This window comes from Protopterus annectens, chromosome 2.part1, assembly GCF_019279795.1.
Source record: "Protopterus annectens isolate FY-2018-M chromosome 2.part1, PAN1.0, whole genome shotgun sequence".
Lineage (NCBI taxonomy): Eukaryota > Metazoa > Chordata > Ceratodontiformes > Protopteridae > Protopterus > Protopterus annectens.
In genome coordinates this window covers 1199036930-1199053580 of record NC_056729.1, presented here as the reverse complement: position 1 = coordinate 1199053580, position 16651 = coordinate 1199036930, and the positions used below count along the sequence as shown (strand labels likewise).

At 40.0% G+C, this 16651-nt stretch overlaps 1 protein-coding gene across 1 annotated transcript in view; it reads right to left on the bottom strand.

Moving 5' to 3' along the window:
• Window positions 1–7614: 7614 nt before the first annotated feature.
• REV3L (REV3 like, DNA directed polymerase zeta catalytic subunit) overlaps window positions 7615–16651 on the bottom strand; it is a 2860434-nt gene continuing 2851397 nt past the window's right edge. The window contains exon 32 of the mRNA XM_044062729.1: window positions 7615–8884. Coding sequence (XP_043918664.1) covers window positions 8744–8884 — 141 coding nt within the window. The 3' untranslated portion in view covers window positions 7615–8743. The remainder of the gene's footprint in view (window positions 8885–16651) is intronic.

Below are 16651 nucleotides of genomic sequence, written 5' to 3'. Positions count from 1 at the left end.
TTGGTAAGCAGCCAAGTTGGATCTAAGGATCAGATTCGAGAACCATAGGTTGTGGAAGAATGAAAATGTCATCATCAGATCACAGATTTCTCCCCTTACCTATAATCACCTCCAAACCAAACATTACCTCAGATCGGGTTTGCTTACAAATACTATAAACCAACCAACCAAACAAGTACACAATACAAAATGACCACCACAAACAGACAAGGCAGAAGAGGAATGAAATAAGGTAGCCTCTTCTGGAGCTGCAACAGTGTGAACGTCCTTGTTCTATGCCCTAAAGGTCATATCAGAAATCAAAAAGGAAGTCTTCTGTGAAACAGAAGGTGGAATAGAGGGAGGAAGATTGAAGGAGGACTGAAACAGACAACACAGATGCAATGTTATAGTGAGTGCATAACTTTTGTATCTGATATTGTCTTTTCCATCCATTCCTCAACTAATGGGACACAGTCCCCAGTTATGTAATTCCCAGGGTGGTTTTCATGGAAGGATATTCTGGAGGATGTCAGAACTAAAACCCATCCTATCCCTAGGAAAAAATATCCAGTTTGTAATAAGAAATAATGGTATGAGCAATGGAACCAAGTGGCAACCACACAAATATCCATTGAAGTCATGAACAAAAAGGCAGAAGTGGCAACATAACTTGTTGACTATGCTTTTGGAAGTCTCTATAAAGTTAGAGCTTTGTCCTTATAATCTTGAAAAATGCAGGTAAGTCCACCACCTTGCCAAGGAAAGCTTTGATACAGCTTGACCAAATTTTGCTTTGGAAAAGGATACAAATAACTGATCATTTCATCCTGTGAAGGTAGAACCACAATTGTCTACATATGTTTAACAAATGAAACATATATTTCCCCTTACTAGTGAAACTGCGGAAGAAAACTGGTACATTAATAGTTTGAGTGCTGACTCTGAAGCCACCTTAGGGAAGAACAAAGAGACAGCCTTGATACACTTCCAAAGAGTGGATCCACCAAGTTACATGTTCTCTGCAGGTGTGGGTAAGGTGTACTGGAAAGTGCATGAGTTGGCATCTGACTGACCAGTGTACCACAAGTGTCCACTGTAACACTCTCATACATAATCTCGCCAGAAGAATCAGGGTAGTGGAAACTGACATTGATCATAACAGCTGTAAGATCACCTTGGCTGGAAGGGTCTGAAGAGAGAGCAGTTGTGAGGCTTGATTCCATAGTGTAGATAACATGGTCTGTGGTAGTTTTGAGATGTACTGCCCATATATGCAGCTTATGAACTCCAGGGATCATCAAGGAAAGTTGTGGTTTGTCATAATTCATAATACTTAACACAGCAATGTTGAAGGAGATGATCCCTAGCTTGGACTAGAAAATGCCTGGTAGGAATGGTGAGAAGCCAGTCATCTAGATGTGGAAGACCCAGTACACCCTAGAAATCTGAGATGAGTTGCAACCATTGCCATGTATTTCGTGAACATCCAGGGGGGCTGTGATGAGACCAAAGGGCAAGGCCCTGAAATGGAAATGACTGGTTCCCAACCAAAAGCAGATAAACCTTCTGAATCGCCTGTCTTGTTTTCATGTGCATGCATCTGGAAGGGTTGGCGAGCATATCCAATCATTCTTCCTTAGGAGGGAGAGGATGGACTGAACTGCAACCATCGAGAACTTTGAGTGTTTGATGAATAGGTTTAGCTAACTTAGGTCAAGGATTGGCTTGAGATCCCCATTTTTTTGGAACTAAAAAAAATCTCAAACAAGTTCTGAACCCTTATTGGTCTGGTGAGACCATCTGGATGACTCTTTGCTAGCAGCTTTTCAATTTCTACTGACACTGCTTCTCTTTGGGAGGGTGGGACACTGAGGGGTTTCTTTGCTGTAGTTGGGGTGGATACAGAAAGTGAATATAATAGCCTCTGGTGATGGTGGTCGGCACCCAGACATCTTTGGTGATGGATGTCCAGGTCACTGGTTACACAGATAAATGCCCCCGACTACCTCTAGACTGCAGCAGTGTCTCAAATGTTCAGGTGTATTGAAAAGGCTTTTCGATGAAGGGAACATTAAAACCTTGATTCTGTGATCTCTTCTGCTACAAGTGTGACATCTGCCCTTAGAATCCCCCTCCCTGCCTCAGGAGAATCCATCTCAAAAGGAGTCCTGGAAAAACTCTTGGGACTTGTGGAACATTCTTCTACCCCTTTCTGGTTTCTAGAGCAGGTCCTCCAAGGGATCAAAAAACACAGACCTACTGCAGAAAGAGTTCTCCCTTCTTTTTCACTCCTAGAGAGTGTGTCGTTAATCTTTGGGACAAACATATTCTATCCATCAAAGGCAGCATTAATGAAAGACATCTATAAAGGCTCAGTGAAATCACAAAAGTGCATCAAGGCATGTCACTGTACCATAATGCCAGTGTCCACAGCTCTAGAAATACCCTCTGATGCATTGGAAATTAACCACATAGAGGCAGGTGTTCAAAAGGGATTGCAGGGTGGCCAGTTGTGAATCCATGGCTTTCCTGTTTTCCACAGATATGGACCCGAAGAGGGACTTGGAAAGTTCCCTAGTTAAGTCCCTCTGAAATCTTGTCACGTGTGGCAAGTAATTCAGTTACCTCGTGTCAAAGTCACTGAAGCATAAATATGCTTCCCTTATCTGTCCAGAGCCCTCAACTTTCTATTAATGGGGTGGACAGATGAGCTCTCCTCACCAAGCTCCTCCTTAGTAGCTGCCGTCATTACCATAGCATGCACAGCTGGGCCTTTGCTTTAGTAAGCTCAGTCTTTAGGGGGTGACTAAATACTTGTCAGGTCTCTTCGGAATAAATAAACCAAAAAAAGCAATGAAATGTAGAGCCGCCAGTCCACAGGGGTATAAGGATTTATTAGAATCCCAGGGTGACAAAAATAGGAAACTTGGGAAACTGAAAGGAACATATCGATGTGGGATGTGCAATCAATGTCCATTTGTGGTCAATGCAGAAAGTGTATACAATGACTCGAGAGTTAGTGGGTAGGATATATGGCACTTGTGATACCCAAGGGGTGGTATACATTGTTATCTGTGAGACCTGTAATGCTTTCTCTATTGGAAAAACAGAAAGGAAGTTAAGAAAGAGGATCTACGAACACATGAATGTCATAAAGAATAGGAAAGAAAACAATGCTTTACATAAACAGTACATCTTGTGCCTTGGCAAAATACAAATTTTTTTGTAATGGAGGAAATAGCAAAAGATGTGAGGGGTGGCATGTGGGAAACGAAGATAGAGTATCAAGAGTTATATTGGCAAATAGTCCTAGAGGCCAATAAATACCCTGGGATTAATGATGCAGTTTCTCTAGCACCCATTCTAAAACTTAGGGTAACAAGATTATAATTATGTTTTTAAAACTAATACATTTGCTTCTAGAAAAATGTTTTTATAGTTATTTAATAATTAGTTAATTTTGTATTAAAGTTTTTAATAAAGCTTTTTATGAAATATTTATGTGATTTAAATACAGCTGATAGGTGGCATTTGTATATATGCTTCAAATTAAGTTTTATTAAATATTTTTGTAAGTGGCCACTAGATGGTGACATTGTTCAACAAAAGCTATTTGTATTTCATAAATTAAGTTTTTGAGAGATGTATTTGTATATATACACATTTTTGATTTTTACACATATTTAATATAAGGGCGGCCATTGTGGTGCAGCGGTTAGCATTGTCGCCTCACAGCAAGAGGTTCAATCCTCGGCTGGGGTGCCTTTTGTGCGGAGACTGCATGTCCTCCCTATGGCTGTATGGGTTTCCTCCGAGTGCTCCGGTTTCCTCCCACATCCCAAAGACATGCTGTAGGTGGATTGGGTACTCTAAATTGGCCCTAGGGTGTGAGTGCATGCGTGTGTGTGCCTTTTGTGGAAGGTTGGGCACTGAGCTGGCAACTCGACACCATAAAACTCCACTGCCAATCATGAGTGGACAGGTGATCCGCTGTGACGACCCCTAACCGGGAAAAGCCGAAAGAAGAAGAAGAATACATATTTAATATAAGATTATTCAGAATTTTTTATCTGCAGGATGATGATATTTTAAGGTTTGGGTTGATTATTTTTATAGACAAGTTTTTAACTCTATGATGACTATGTTCATGTTTATTCAAGAGTTCTATGGGTGTGTAAGTCGGGAATTGCTCTCATTGGATGTTTTTGGATTAGAGTATAAAATGGGTGATTTAAGTTAATGTACTTTTTATCTGATGAAGTCCAGATTTATGACGAAAAATGCGGTGATTCGTTAATTGTTTTATGTTTTCTTCATATGTGAATTTGGTGTAATAAACGGCTGTGTCGTTATATCCCTGTGGACCGGCAGCTATACATTTCAGTGCTTTTTCGGTTTATGAGTTTACTTCTGCACTGAGAAGTCTCCACCTTCTTTTGTCTCTTAGGAATAGATGCCTGTACATCTGACTCCTTCCACACCTAGCGAGATATCAAGTGAAGCAGTTCTTCAGCTGAGGGAACCACTTAGAAATAGATTTGCCACTGTCAAAAGCCTAGAGAAAAACAGATTCCTCTTGGGAAGGTGCTTTGGCAGACCAACCTCCTTTCTGTCTCAAAAGTTTGAGAATTTCTCAGAAAGTTACATCATCAGGGGTGTTCTGGGGACCCCCTCCCCTTCACTGAAGTTCAGATCTTCTGTCAATGACTCCTGTGGGGAGTCAGTGTGCCTCCTCTTACACTTATGCTTCCGAAGAGCTTCCACTTGGGGGTGTTCCGGGGAAGATTTGGAAGTCTGACAGGAATCCTGAATGATGACTATCTTGAGACTAGGGTGCACCGGGCTGTCCCAATAGAATAGAATGAGCAGGTTCAAAACCCAGGGACAACTGTAGAGCAGGTGGAGCTGTGGGAAGCAAGGGTGACCGAACCCCTGACTCAAAGAGGGATCTCTCCACAGCCTCAAAGGCAGATGCTGAAGGAGAACCCAAAGCCACTCCAGTATGAGCCGAAGATACCATAACAGGATGGCCAAGAGTATCCCCCTGACCCTGCCACAAGACTGACGGATCCAAGTGGCCTAGCATTGAAGCTCTGAGGTAAAGAGATCACTGCAAAACTTTCAGAGTCAATCCCCTACCCCCTAAACTCATCACTGAAGCTTTGGCTCGAGATCCATCTGGCTCTGATAAAATTGGAGGCATCTGAATCAGAGAAGATGCCAGAGTTGAAGTCCACAGCTTCAGATCTGACACAGACCATTGTGAAGTCTCAGATCCAAGGCTTCCAAAACAGGAGGACAGATCTCAGTAGAAGCAGAAATAGGCATAGGAGAAGCTCCAGAGCTAAAGGGTCCGATGGGAGCTGGAGCAGGAAGAACTCCCAAATGAATTGGAATCCTGACGAATTTCCTCATCATTCTATCTACAGCAGTCTCTGACAGACATCTGGTAGACCTAAAGGATGAAGATGAGAAAGGGGGGTCTAAAACCATTTTGGGTTGGTGTATCCTGCAAGAAAAGGGAATGTAACCTGGAATATCGACTCCCTGTGAGTCCTGGGAGAGGCAGAGGACAGATAAGTAGCAATAGTTGGATCCAAAGTCTTAGAAATCTTTGCTGATGTTGCTGAGGAAGGAGCGCGGTCAGGGGATCACTTCCTTGTTTCCTTGGCTTTCTCTTTTGGTTTCTCACCCTTGTCCCCTTTGTACTTGGCCATGGGCTTCTTCCTGGATGTTGATGCTCAAGAAGCAGATTAAGTAGCAGATTGGGGAATAAGACCATTCAGCATACATTTATTGCGACACACAACCACTGACCAATGGCCAAAGGTCAGACAGATGTCACAATCTTCCTCCAAATCACTTGTCCCCCAAGCAATGCACAAAATTACTATGAGAATCAGAAATTGGCATCTTATGGCCACGGGGATAAACCAACTGGATTTAAGAAATGTATATCAGCCATAATGAAATAACTTGCAACTACAACACGCGCTAGAGAAAAAAAAAACCTCTAAAACACAAAAGAAGGTAAATACTAGCAACTGTAATAGAGAATACCCTAATGAAACGAGGGTTCAGAGGCAAATAATGGTAAAAAAGGGAAGGACTAGTATAAAGCATGTGAAGGTGGAAAGGCAGAGGTGGCTGTAGAGAGGAAAAGGTAAATTTTTTACTTATATGGAAGGGGAGGAATTAGAAGAAAAAGATCAAGAATGATAACAGTCAAGTAATGGCAGAAGAATGTTATAAACTAGGGTAAATAAAATTTACACTTATCTGAAGTTTGAGCCAGTAAAACCACATCCAAATGCAAAGAGCGGCAAATGAGATCTGAGGTAATGTTGGTTTGGAGGGGATTATGGGTAAGGGGAGGGGCATGAGCTATGGATCCTAAGTCTGGATAGTGGCCAAAGTTGAACCCAAGGATAGATCTGAAGCCCATTGGTTGAGGAATGGATGGAAAAGACAACATCAAATCAGAAGTGGTAAGGCATCTGGATAAGCTATAGCTAAGCATTTAGTGTTGCAATTTAAAAAAACAACAATGCACTACATTTAATTTTCTTTGAACATTGCTAATAAAATTAATTACAAGACAGTTACTGTCGAAGGGGGCACTGCAGCATCACGGGCCCAAGTAACCTTACAGGTAGGCAATTTTTTTTACTGTACAATAAATAACCCAACTTATCTGGCTTTGCAATGAGTATGCTTGAAAATCCTACGTCTTTATTCTAAGAATTTTCTGTTAATTTAAACAAAGTCTTACATGTACACATCCTGAACAAATGAATGAGTGGAGGCTAAAATATTTTAGATGGCAAAAAAAGGAATAGAACTGCACCCTCCAAAAATCACATTTACTTGTTATCTTGGGTTCATAAATGATCAGTACTTAATACTTTCAAACTGGCAATCCCATGTACCATTTACTACACAGCCCACTCCATTTTTCCATGAAGCTGGAGCCTTTTCTTTCAGACAGCTCAGTAATCTTGTTTCTAATTCTGCAGCCATCTTTGTGAGAGTAATAATGTACCTTTCCTAAAGGGTAGTGATATGAATTATTTGTTGATTCACAAAGGTGATGGTGGTGTAGCTCTTCCTGAATAATGTTCAAATTAAGGTCAAACATAAGAGCCCTCTAGCCAAAAATAATATAAATAACTGGGGAGTCATCAGCAACTCTGTTACTAATGAATGATGTGTACATTGACCTGTACTCAAAAGCATACATCCGGATGCATGTATGTACTCAAATTGCTTACTCTGATAATTCTTCATCAAAGAATATTTGCTGCTTCATTAGATTATCATGCTGTAATAATACATGTTTTCTCTCTCTCACACACACACACACACACACACACACACACACACACACACACACACACACACACACACACACACACACACACACACACACACACACACACACACCTCACTCACTTTCAAATCTAAAAATCCAGAAAACTTTTAACATTGCACAACATGCATGTTTTTCTAAAGATTAATAAATATTTTGATCCTGCTTGGATAACTCAGTACCCATTTAATTTAGATGTACTGCAGTTTATCCCATAAGTTAAAAAAATATACCACCAATACATTAATCATATGCTTCAGGGCTAGTAAGCATTGTTAATACTTTATTTTTATGATTTCAAGATTAATAATATTTAAAATGGAACAATTTCCAGTTAAAAAAATCACCAATCACATAATTAATATTTTCATTTTATACAGTTTTACAAATATTGTAAATACACAGTTTGTGTACATGATGCTTGCAAAATAATTTTCAACTGTACATATGTTGAGAAAAAAAATTACGCATATTAAAAGCCATAGAAACATCTATACAAAACAAATATGCATAATGAAATAACATATACTCTTTTCATAAATTTAGGGTATTGCAACAGTCCCAAACAGTATTATAACACATTTTCTCTGTGCATACATCTTCACAATGCCCAACTGACAAGCAAGCACAAAAACTGCAAATGTGGTACGGTGTGCTACATAACATCAACTAATGCAGAACATAACCATTTTTAATGCTACACAGAAAAATTATTGGCTGGCTGCACAGTCGACAAAATAAAAAAATAAAAAATACTGCACAGTGTACAAAACCCTCTGCGGTAGTGGGGTCAAGGGAAAGAGGTGTGTCATGATAAAGTGTTTCAATGCAAATAAACTGGTATAAAGTCAATTTATTTATTAAATAAGTTCTGGCACTTAAAAATTTGAGAACAGGAAAAAGGTTGACTTATTTACAAATATTTGCAGTCCTAGTAATATAAAAAAAACAATGACTCAATAAGTTGTACAGTCTGTCAACACTGTACAAATATGGGAAATTAACATTTTCTCCGGAATTCTAATATTAGACTTTCAAGCATCTGAAAGGGCTTCAAAAGTAACCCATGAATAAACAAATATTAATTCTGTCTTCAGTGGATTTACAAGGTGACAGAATTGTACTGTAACATATATAATACAAAAGGCAAATAGCTAAAAGGCTGACTCTTAACAATATACTATACATTTTAATAAAAATGCAGGCTGCAGTGGTGTGTGCGTTTTAAACTATAACTTGTCCAAACCTCATAGAAGGAAGATCCATTTTCGCTGCTTCCCAGTAGTTAGCAACTAGAAGTCGACTAAATGAAATGGAAAGACTTAAAGCACCATATGAAGTTTAGTGTAGTATACTCTTAAAAATTAGCACCTGGAGTCCTTGAGAACAGAACTAAAACTGATCCAACAGCTGACGGAGATAAGGTGCCTTTGACAGTTCTCGATTCACTGTTGAGAGCTTAAAAAGTACTGGACAATTAAGAGAGACACAAGGGATTTGCTGCTCAAAGCACCCTGTGCAGTTCTTGCATATCTGAAAAATTAGAAAAAAAAAACAGAGTTAAAATATTTATCAACTGCTTTTAAATTGTTCTACAGTAAGTAGACATCTCACACTGGTACTGCTATTCAGTTTTACAAAAGAACAAGTAGATAAAATTTCTACGTGGAGATGCATCATCCACACAACTGCTCACAGAGGACAGTCAAGCTTAGTAACTTACGATCTGACTACATAAATAAACTTCATTACATAAAGAACACCTATACATTTCCCTGCCTTTCCCTGACTAAATTCAACAATATGGTCTTCCGTGAGTCAAATGTTGCATGCACCATTTTATGCATTATTTCTACCACATATATGTCTGTCTGGAGCAGAGCCAAACACGGGTGTAGTTTGCCTTCTGATAATCACAACACACTTCCATTAGTCTGACTATCTAAATAGTATCAGTTGCACAAAAAATAAATATCTTGCACATAAATCACTGTTACACACAATCTAAAAAATCAAAGTTACTTTTTTACTGAAAAAGAATTTAATTGACCTGAGAAACAAACCAAAAAGGGAAAACGTTTTCCTTTTCTGATTGGTTACACCGAAAAAAGAAACACAAATGCACCCTTCAAGACACACTACTACACAATCTTTTTAATACTTTTAATGGTTAATGGCTAATGCCCAACAACACCAGTACAATATGAATGCCTTTGAAGCATAGGATGTTTATCACTCTTATTTTCCTGTCATATTACCATTTTTCAGTAACATTAAATATATTTAGTCACTTGGCTGCTGACTAAACAGATTGTGTGCTGCCTCCATCATCTGCACACGTATACGTTTGGTAACAGAGATGTAGTGGTTTGTGCTGTCATCTCATAGCTCTTGATACTCTGGTTTGGTTCACAGCCACGCTACTTTCCTTGTAGAGTCTGCATGCTGTTTCTGTACCCATGTGGTGGTGTTGCAGGATGTTCCAAAGGCACACTGCTAGAACTGCCTGTCTTCTAAGCTGACCAGAATACCAAGAGAGAGAGAGAGAGAGAGAGAGAGAGAGAGAGAGTGTGTGTGTGTGTGTGTGTGTGTGTGTGTGTGTGTGTGTGTGTGTGTGTGTGTGTGTGTGTGTGTGTGTGTGTGTGCGTCTGCCCTGTGATGGACTGGCATCATGTCCAGAACTAGTTCTCTGCTTGCTGTCACTGAGATCTAGGAATAGGTTTTTGCCTCCTGCATGACTGTATTGCACAAAGCAGCAAAAACACATAGTTAGGTCTAAACAAAACACTTTAAAATAACAGTCACTCAAGATGAGCTTTTGTCAACCATGAATTCATCATATCTAACAATGCCAAAGTACAACCCAAATTTATAACCCATTAGTTAATTAACCAATTATCTTGTTCTCAAAATACTCTGCAACAGATATGGAATAATTTAGACTTGATGGTACTGCTGCATCTAAACCAATCTGACAGAATAGTTCCTTTATTTCCACCAATGTATTAATACCGCTACTTATGTACTGAACCAGCTCTGTACTTTCTCTATCAGAACTACTACTTTTAACCCTTACAAAATATTTTGGGAATGAATGAATGAATGAATACATTAATCTTTTATGCTCTAAAGTCAAAATAATGTCAGTCTATGCCTGGTAAATACTAATGTTGAATGCTAATTTATGAAGCATCACCCCTACCTGCTTTTTGGTAACAAGGGCAGGCCATGCCTGAATAGGCACCCACCCCCCCTTGGGAAGCTCTGTCTGGATTTTGCCAGCACTACCCATGGACCAAGATGACACTTCTTCCAACTTGACACCTGCTTGACTTAACAGCTAACACTACCCTTTTTTGCCTGGTGAGTACTTTCCAAAACATGCTTAACACATTCTTGCCAAGACAGATTATACACTGCAGTACCAACTAAATAAACGACAGCATGGTCTCCAACTCCTGCCAGAATGTGACCAGCCTCTGGAAGGCTGCTAGGGTACATTTTTATCACAATAAGGTATTTTGATAAACTCAAGCAACTCCAAAAATGGGTAAGAAAATTGATCTCGCTCTCTTGCTATTTGTGTACTGGAGAATAACACATAGCCAGGTCAAAAAGACACTTGGCCCCATAGACAGACATGCATACATAATATACTTACTGAAATTGTCTGAATCCATAAGCTCTAAATAATATCAACATCAGAATGAGAAGACCTCCAGGATATACTTCATGCCATGACTTCTTGAATGTGCATGTGTACATGCTGATGTTTAATTAACTAGGAAGTCCAGAATTGACATTTAAAGTGGCAGAACAGAGCCATCATGCACTGGACTACATTTAATACATAAATTTAATGTTACACTTGGGGCAATTCTGCCTTTCAGTTGAGCATGGCTTGGGCTGGATACAGTGCTTTAGAGGGCAGGATTGTGGCCCTCGGGCCACCTGCTGGACACCCTGGTTCTAGACTTTGTTACATATCTGGGAGCCATACATATGTCCTCCCACTATTTATGAACTGCTTACCTAATTTCTCTTCCTAATATTTTTTGGCCTCTTCTGATTGATTCATATAGTTACTGTGCAATATTTTATATGCCCTACTAATTATCCCTTTTTTAAACAGCAGTTTCTGTTCTAAATTCAAGTAAAAACTCAACTAGTGCAGATCTTACACTTAGGATTTCCCTATCCCTTTCCCTATACTCGGATATCAATTCCTGATAGGAAAGGAAATCTCTAGCTTGCAGTCAAAATGTCTTCCTGGGCTCTGACAATTCTATTACCTTTCCCTCTCTAATTATTTCTTCCTAATACCTTGGTTCCTTTGCCATCTTCCTCCAGTACATTTCAGGACCCTCTTGGCTATTCCTCTGCACCCCTAATTGCAGTCATCCCCATCAGCAGAAACTCCTTTCTCAAATCCAGTGTTGGGTTAGTTCTTAGTATACTTTCTGCTGCTTTATGAATATAATATTCTGTATGATGTTGTTACTCTCCTTAAGGATCCACATCCAAAACACCACTCTTTCCTTATTTCTTGAATCCCCCCCCCCCCCTTAATTCATGATCATCCCTTTCCACACTGAATTGCAGCTTTCTCATTGCGTTACATATAAGAACCTTAAGTCTCGTAGCTTTAAAATACCCCTTGAAATCAGGTAATACTAAACCACCTTGTTCTGTTGGAAGGATCAGCTTATCCCACTGACTCCTGCCTTCTTCCTCTCCCAAGCAATGGATAAGTCTATAAGAGTGGAGGAAGTGAAGGAAAGCGTGGCTTAGAATGGCCAAAGGCAAATAACCAGGAAGTGACGAGATCTAGATCAAATTCAGGGATTTACAGAAGGAAAAGATAAATAAAGAATGAGTGCAGTTTGTTCAATTAAGTGTTAAAGAGGGGAGTTGCCACCAAACTCCTGGGGAGAGATGACAAGTTGTAGTAATACATAAGGAAGGGAAGTATCTGTTGTCTCCCTCCTACAGATCCACATCTCTACTGAATCATGACTGTTTTATGCAAATCTTGGCAAATAGATTAGGACACTTACTACTGAGACTAATTCATAAGGATTACACTGGGTTTGTGTGAGATGAAGACAGCGGATAATCTTATCAAGGTTATAATAATGCAACAGGCATCTAAATCCGGCAAAGAGTTGCCTCTGTTCTCAATGGATGCAGAGAAGACATTCAATAGAGTCATCTAGGAGTTTATGCTTAGCATGGCGGGAAGAAGAAAATTTCCTGGAGGAATTGATACAGGTGTTGAGGAATGTTTATACAGGAGCCACAGCTAGAGGTCAGGGCAAGATTATCAAGGTGTACAGACACTCAAAGGCGAACAAGGCACGGTTGCTCATTTTCTCCATTACATTTTGCCTTCTATACAGAACCTTTAGCAGAGACCATAAGGAATTCTCACCTTAAGAGGCTTTTTGTGGGAAGCACGGGAGAGGAAAGTAGCACTATATGCAGATGATATATTGGTATTTATGTCGCAACCTGAAGAACACCCTAGCCTGCACTCTTCTTATAATCTCCTTTTCTCTCCAGCCTTACTTCCCCTATAACCATAACATGAAAAACCTCTCTCATACTAAGACATCACTCAATTCCCCTTCACTGTCTCTAATTGTGTAATCTCCAATATATATTTTAAATATCTTATTAGAATTGCCTCAGGTCTCATTATTTACATACTAATCTATGTAACTAATATTATGACTGATGAGTTTTTCTTCACATATTTTCTCCAACTCACATTATTGTTCTTCACTACACTCTACTGTGAAACATACATTCTATGTTTTTCCCACTGCAACATTTTTTCACTTCTGTGTTTTGAAGTGTAACATGATACTTTGTGATTTAAAATATCTGTAATTGATTTTTGACAGATTGTGGATCTTTTCTCCCCTGGCCTCCAATAAAATGGGCACATTCTGGCACAGTCAGACTTTTCTGGTAAATAAATGTCAAATAAATAATTAAAAATTAAAAACTATGGGGAAACATTGGAAGGAGTTGGATGATTTTGATAGGAGATCTGGATATAAAATAAATTAATCCAAGTCACAAGCTATTTTGCTAAATAGTAGAAGAAAGAGAGGGAAGTCTTTGCAAGGATGAAATAAGACAGCTGAGGATCTGGCTTAAAGGGAATGTGGAAGATAACATGAGAGCTATCTACAATAGGATATCTGAGAAAATAAAAAGGGCAGTTGAAGTCGAGAGGAATAGGGCTATAAAGAGATCACAGGATTCAAGATCTTGAAACTGACTATTCTTCCCTATTACTTGTACCAAAGGATGGCATTTTCTAAAATGCTTGAGGTTCAGCTTCTGAAGAAAGTGAAACAAGGGTGAAGGAACTTTATTTATGAAGGGTAGTGTGGCAAGTTTTGATAAGCCAAAAACAAAAAGGAAGATTAGGGGTCCCTGATGTGAAAACAGAACTGCTGGTTTTTACAGCCACGTATGTAGTACAATTTATACATGTTGACTATGAGACCGACTGAAAGGAAATTATTAGAGAAAGGGAAATAGAATGGTGAAGTAGGGAGGATTTTCTGGAGCTGTTATTTGGGAATCTCAGGGAATAAACTAAAGCTACTGTGGCTGAAGGAAGTCCAATATATCTTCAGTCCTCAACAGCAGCAGGAGGAATGGAGGGGGTGGAAAGAGAAGTTGACACTGACTGGTGGTAAGGAGAGGGAAGAAAAAAAAAAAGAAACTAACATATAGAGGGACGAAGAAACAAAACAAAATCAGATACTAGGAACAATTATGACTAGGGGACAAATGTAAAGCATAGGAAGAAATTCAAAAGGAATTCCAGCTAGTGGACAACTCGCAATGGATTTATCAGGGGGTTTTAAGTCAACTGGAGGCAATAGAAATGAATTAAAAATGGGTCAAAGACACCACAGATAGCTCAAATAATTGAGGAGAGAAGAGGATAGTACAATGTGGGGTCTAATAAAAATGGGGAGGAATTGGATTCAAGAGGTGCAGCGGCAGGAGGATGATGGTGCGAGACTGAACTGCAGCCAGGACATACAGGAACTAACACAGGAGGCAGATGGGATTCAAATACTAAACCTCCCTAGATATGTGACAAATGCACATTTGTTCAGGATATTCACTTGGAAGTGTCTGCATAAGTATTTTTGCACAATGGCTAACTGACCAAAGTCTTTCCAGGTGGGGAAGTGGCATGTTGGATATAACTGGATCAAGAAGGGTTCTAGGTGCATATTTTTTGGGATTGCCCTACATTGGAAATCTAAAAGGGAAGGCCCAGCTTTGTGCTGAACTAGCTGTGGATGGTACCACTTATACTGAACCTGAGGACATTGCCAACCTGGAAGCGGACAGGTTTGGTGAAAACTTCATCTGCTGTCCCCACCAATCATACCCCATAACATACCTGTCACCAGTCCTCTGCCTAGAATCTTCAGAGAACAGCTCACAGCCACACTCTCCAAGGCCAAAAAAACAGCCTCAGTTTGACCGGACATCATCCCTGGCTGCTTATTAAATGGTCTAAAACAGGGGTTACTGGAACCACTGAGCATGCTCTTAACTTTCAGTCTAAGCACTGGCTTTGTCCCAGCTGAGTGAAAAACAGCAACTGTAATCCCCTTGCACAAAGGGGGTCCCCTCAACTGACCCAGGGAACTATGCACCCATAACCCTAACCAGCCTTTTCTGCAAGGACATGGAGAGAATCATCACGGATTTTATCAACAAGTATATAGGTGACCTTCAAACTCTTGACCCGACCCAATTTGGCTTCATTAAAGACAGATTTTTCCTGCTAAACTTGGTGGACTTCTGTGAGAATATTACCAAGGCCCTGGATGAAGGCAAAACAGTTCACACTGCTTATCTCAACCTAGCCAAGGCCTTTGACACAATCCCTCACTCAGGCATCATTAAGAAGCTCACTCAGCTGGGGATTAACCCTTACATCAATAAACGGGTTGCCAACTGGCTCATTAACAGAACACACACAGTCAAAACTGGAGATGTCAACTCTACTAGCAGACCTGTTACCAGTTGTGTTCCACAGGGATCTGTGCTAGGCCCCCAACTGTTTGGTTTCTGTTTTTCAGAAATCCAGGCATAAACTGATGGCCTATGGATTAACAAGTTTACTGATGGCTGGAAACGGGGTGCAATCATCAAATACCTCAAAGATGTCAACATACTACAAAATGGTCTTACACAGAAAAATGACTGGTGTCAAAGCCACAGACTTAAACTAAACACAAAAAAAAAATGCATCTTCATCCTCCTCCTCTTCAGCAAAGGAGAAACCCCTGCTAATTAACCATTAATAATATCCTCCTAAGTTCAAACCCAGTGGTAACAGATTTAGGAATGCAAGTTGACAGCAGCCTTAATTTTGATCATCAGGTGTGCACAGTAGTAAGGAAGGTCTTCTATGTTGCACACCTCATAAGCAAAGGTATAGCATCCAAAGCTAAGGAGGTTATAACTCCCCTGTACTCGGCTCTCATTAGACCAATAATAGAGTACAATGCTCCCTTCTGTATTTACCTCACCAAACATCTGCAGCACCTGGAGACACCTCAGAGATTTTTCACCAATAAAATTCAGGTCCTACAACACATGACCTACACAGGCAGACTGGAGGCCCTATCATTTTACTCAGTAATGTACAGAGTGTGTAGAGGCGACTTGTGCTTGGCCTACAGAGTAGTCTCAGACCCTGTCTTGATGAAGCTACTGCACATCCACAAATCCAAGGGGACAAGACTCACTTGTTCTAGGGATTTTAACCTAGCCTGTGATATTAACAGCACAGATGCGTCTCCCAGAGGTTTCCACTCCTCTAGAACAAACTCTCAATTCATGTAAAACAGAGCACCTCAATGACACTATTTAAGCATAACCTGGACAACTGGATGGGAAGCCGTAAATTTCCACCAGGGGTTTCACCTATGCCCCTCTTAGATAGGGGCAGCCCATGCTGATCTTAGATTCATATACAAACATAGATTACATATACTGGTCCATAAGGGAACAAGGGTATAACATGGCTAGCCTTGTAGAAGCCTTAGGGCCAATAGCCTAGTAACCTCCTATGAGCCTGTGGTAGGACTGTTGGCAACAGTGGAGGGAAGAGTCAAGAAGTGCCTAAAGGGGGGAGAGGTTAGGGATATAAAGGAAGCACTATATCAGTAGGAATGAAAGAAGGAAGCAGGGAAGAAAGAGGGTAAGAGAAAAAATGGCTAAGGTGAGAAACTTTGCCGAATGAGAAAG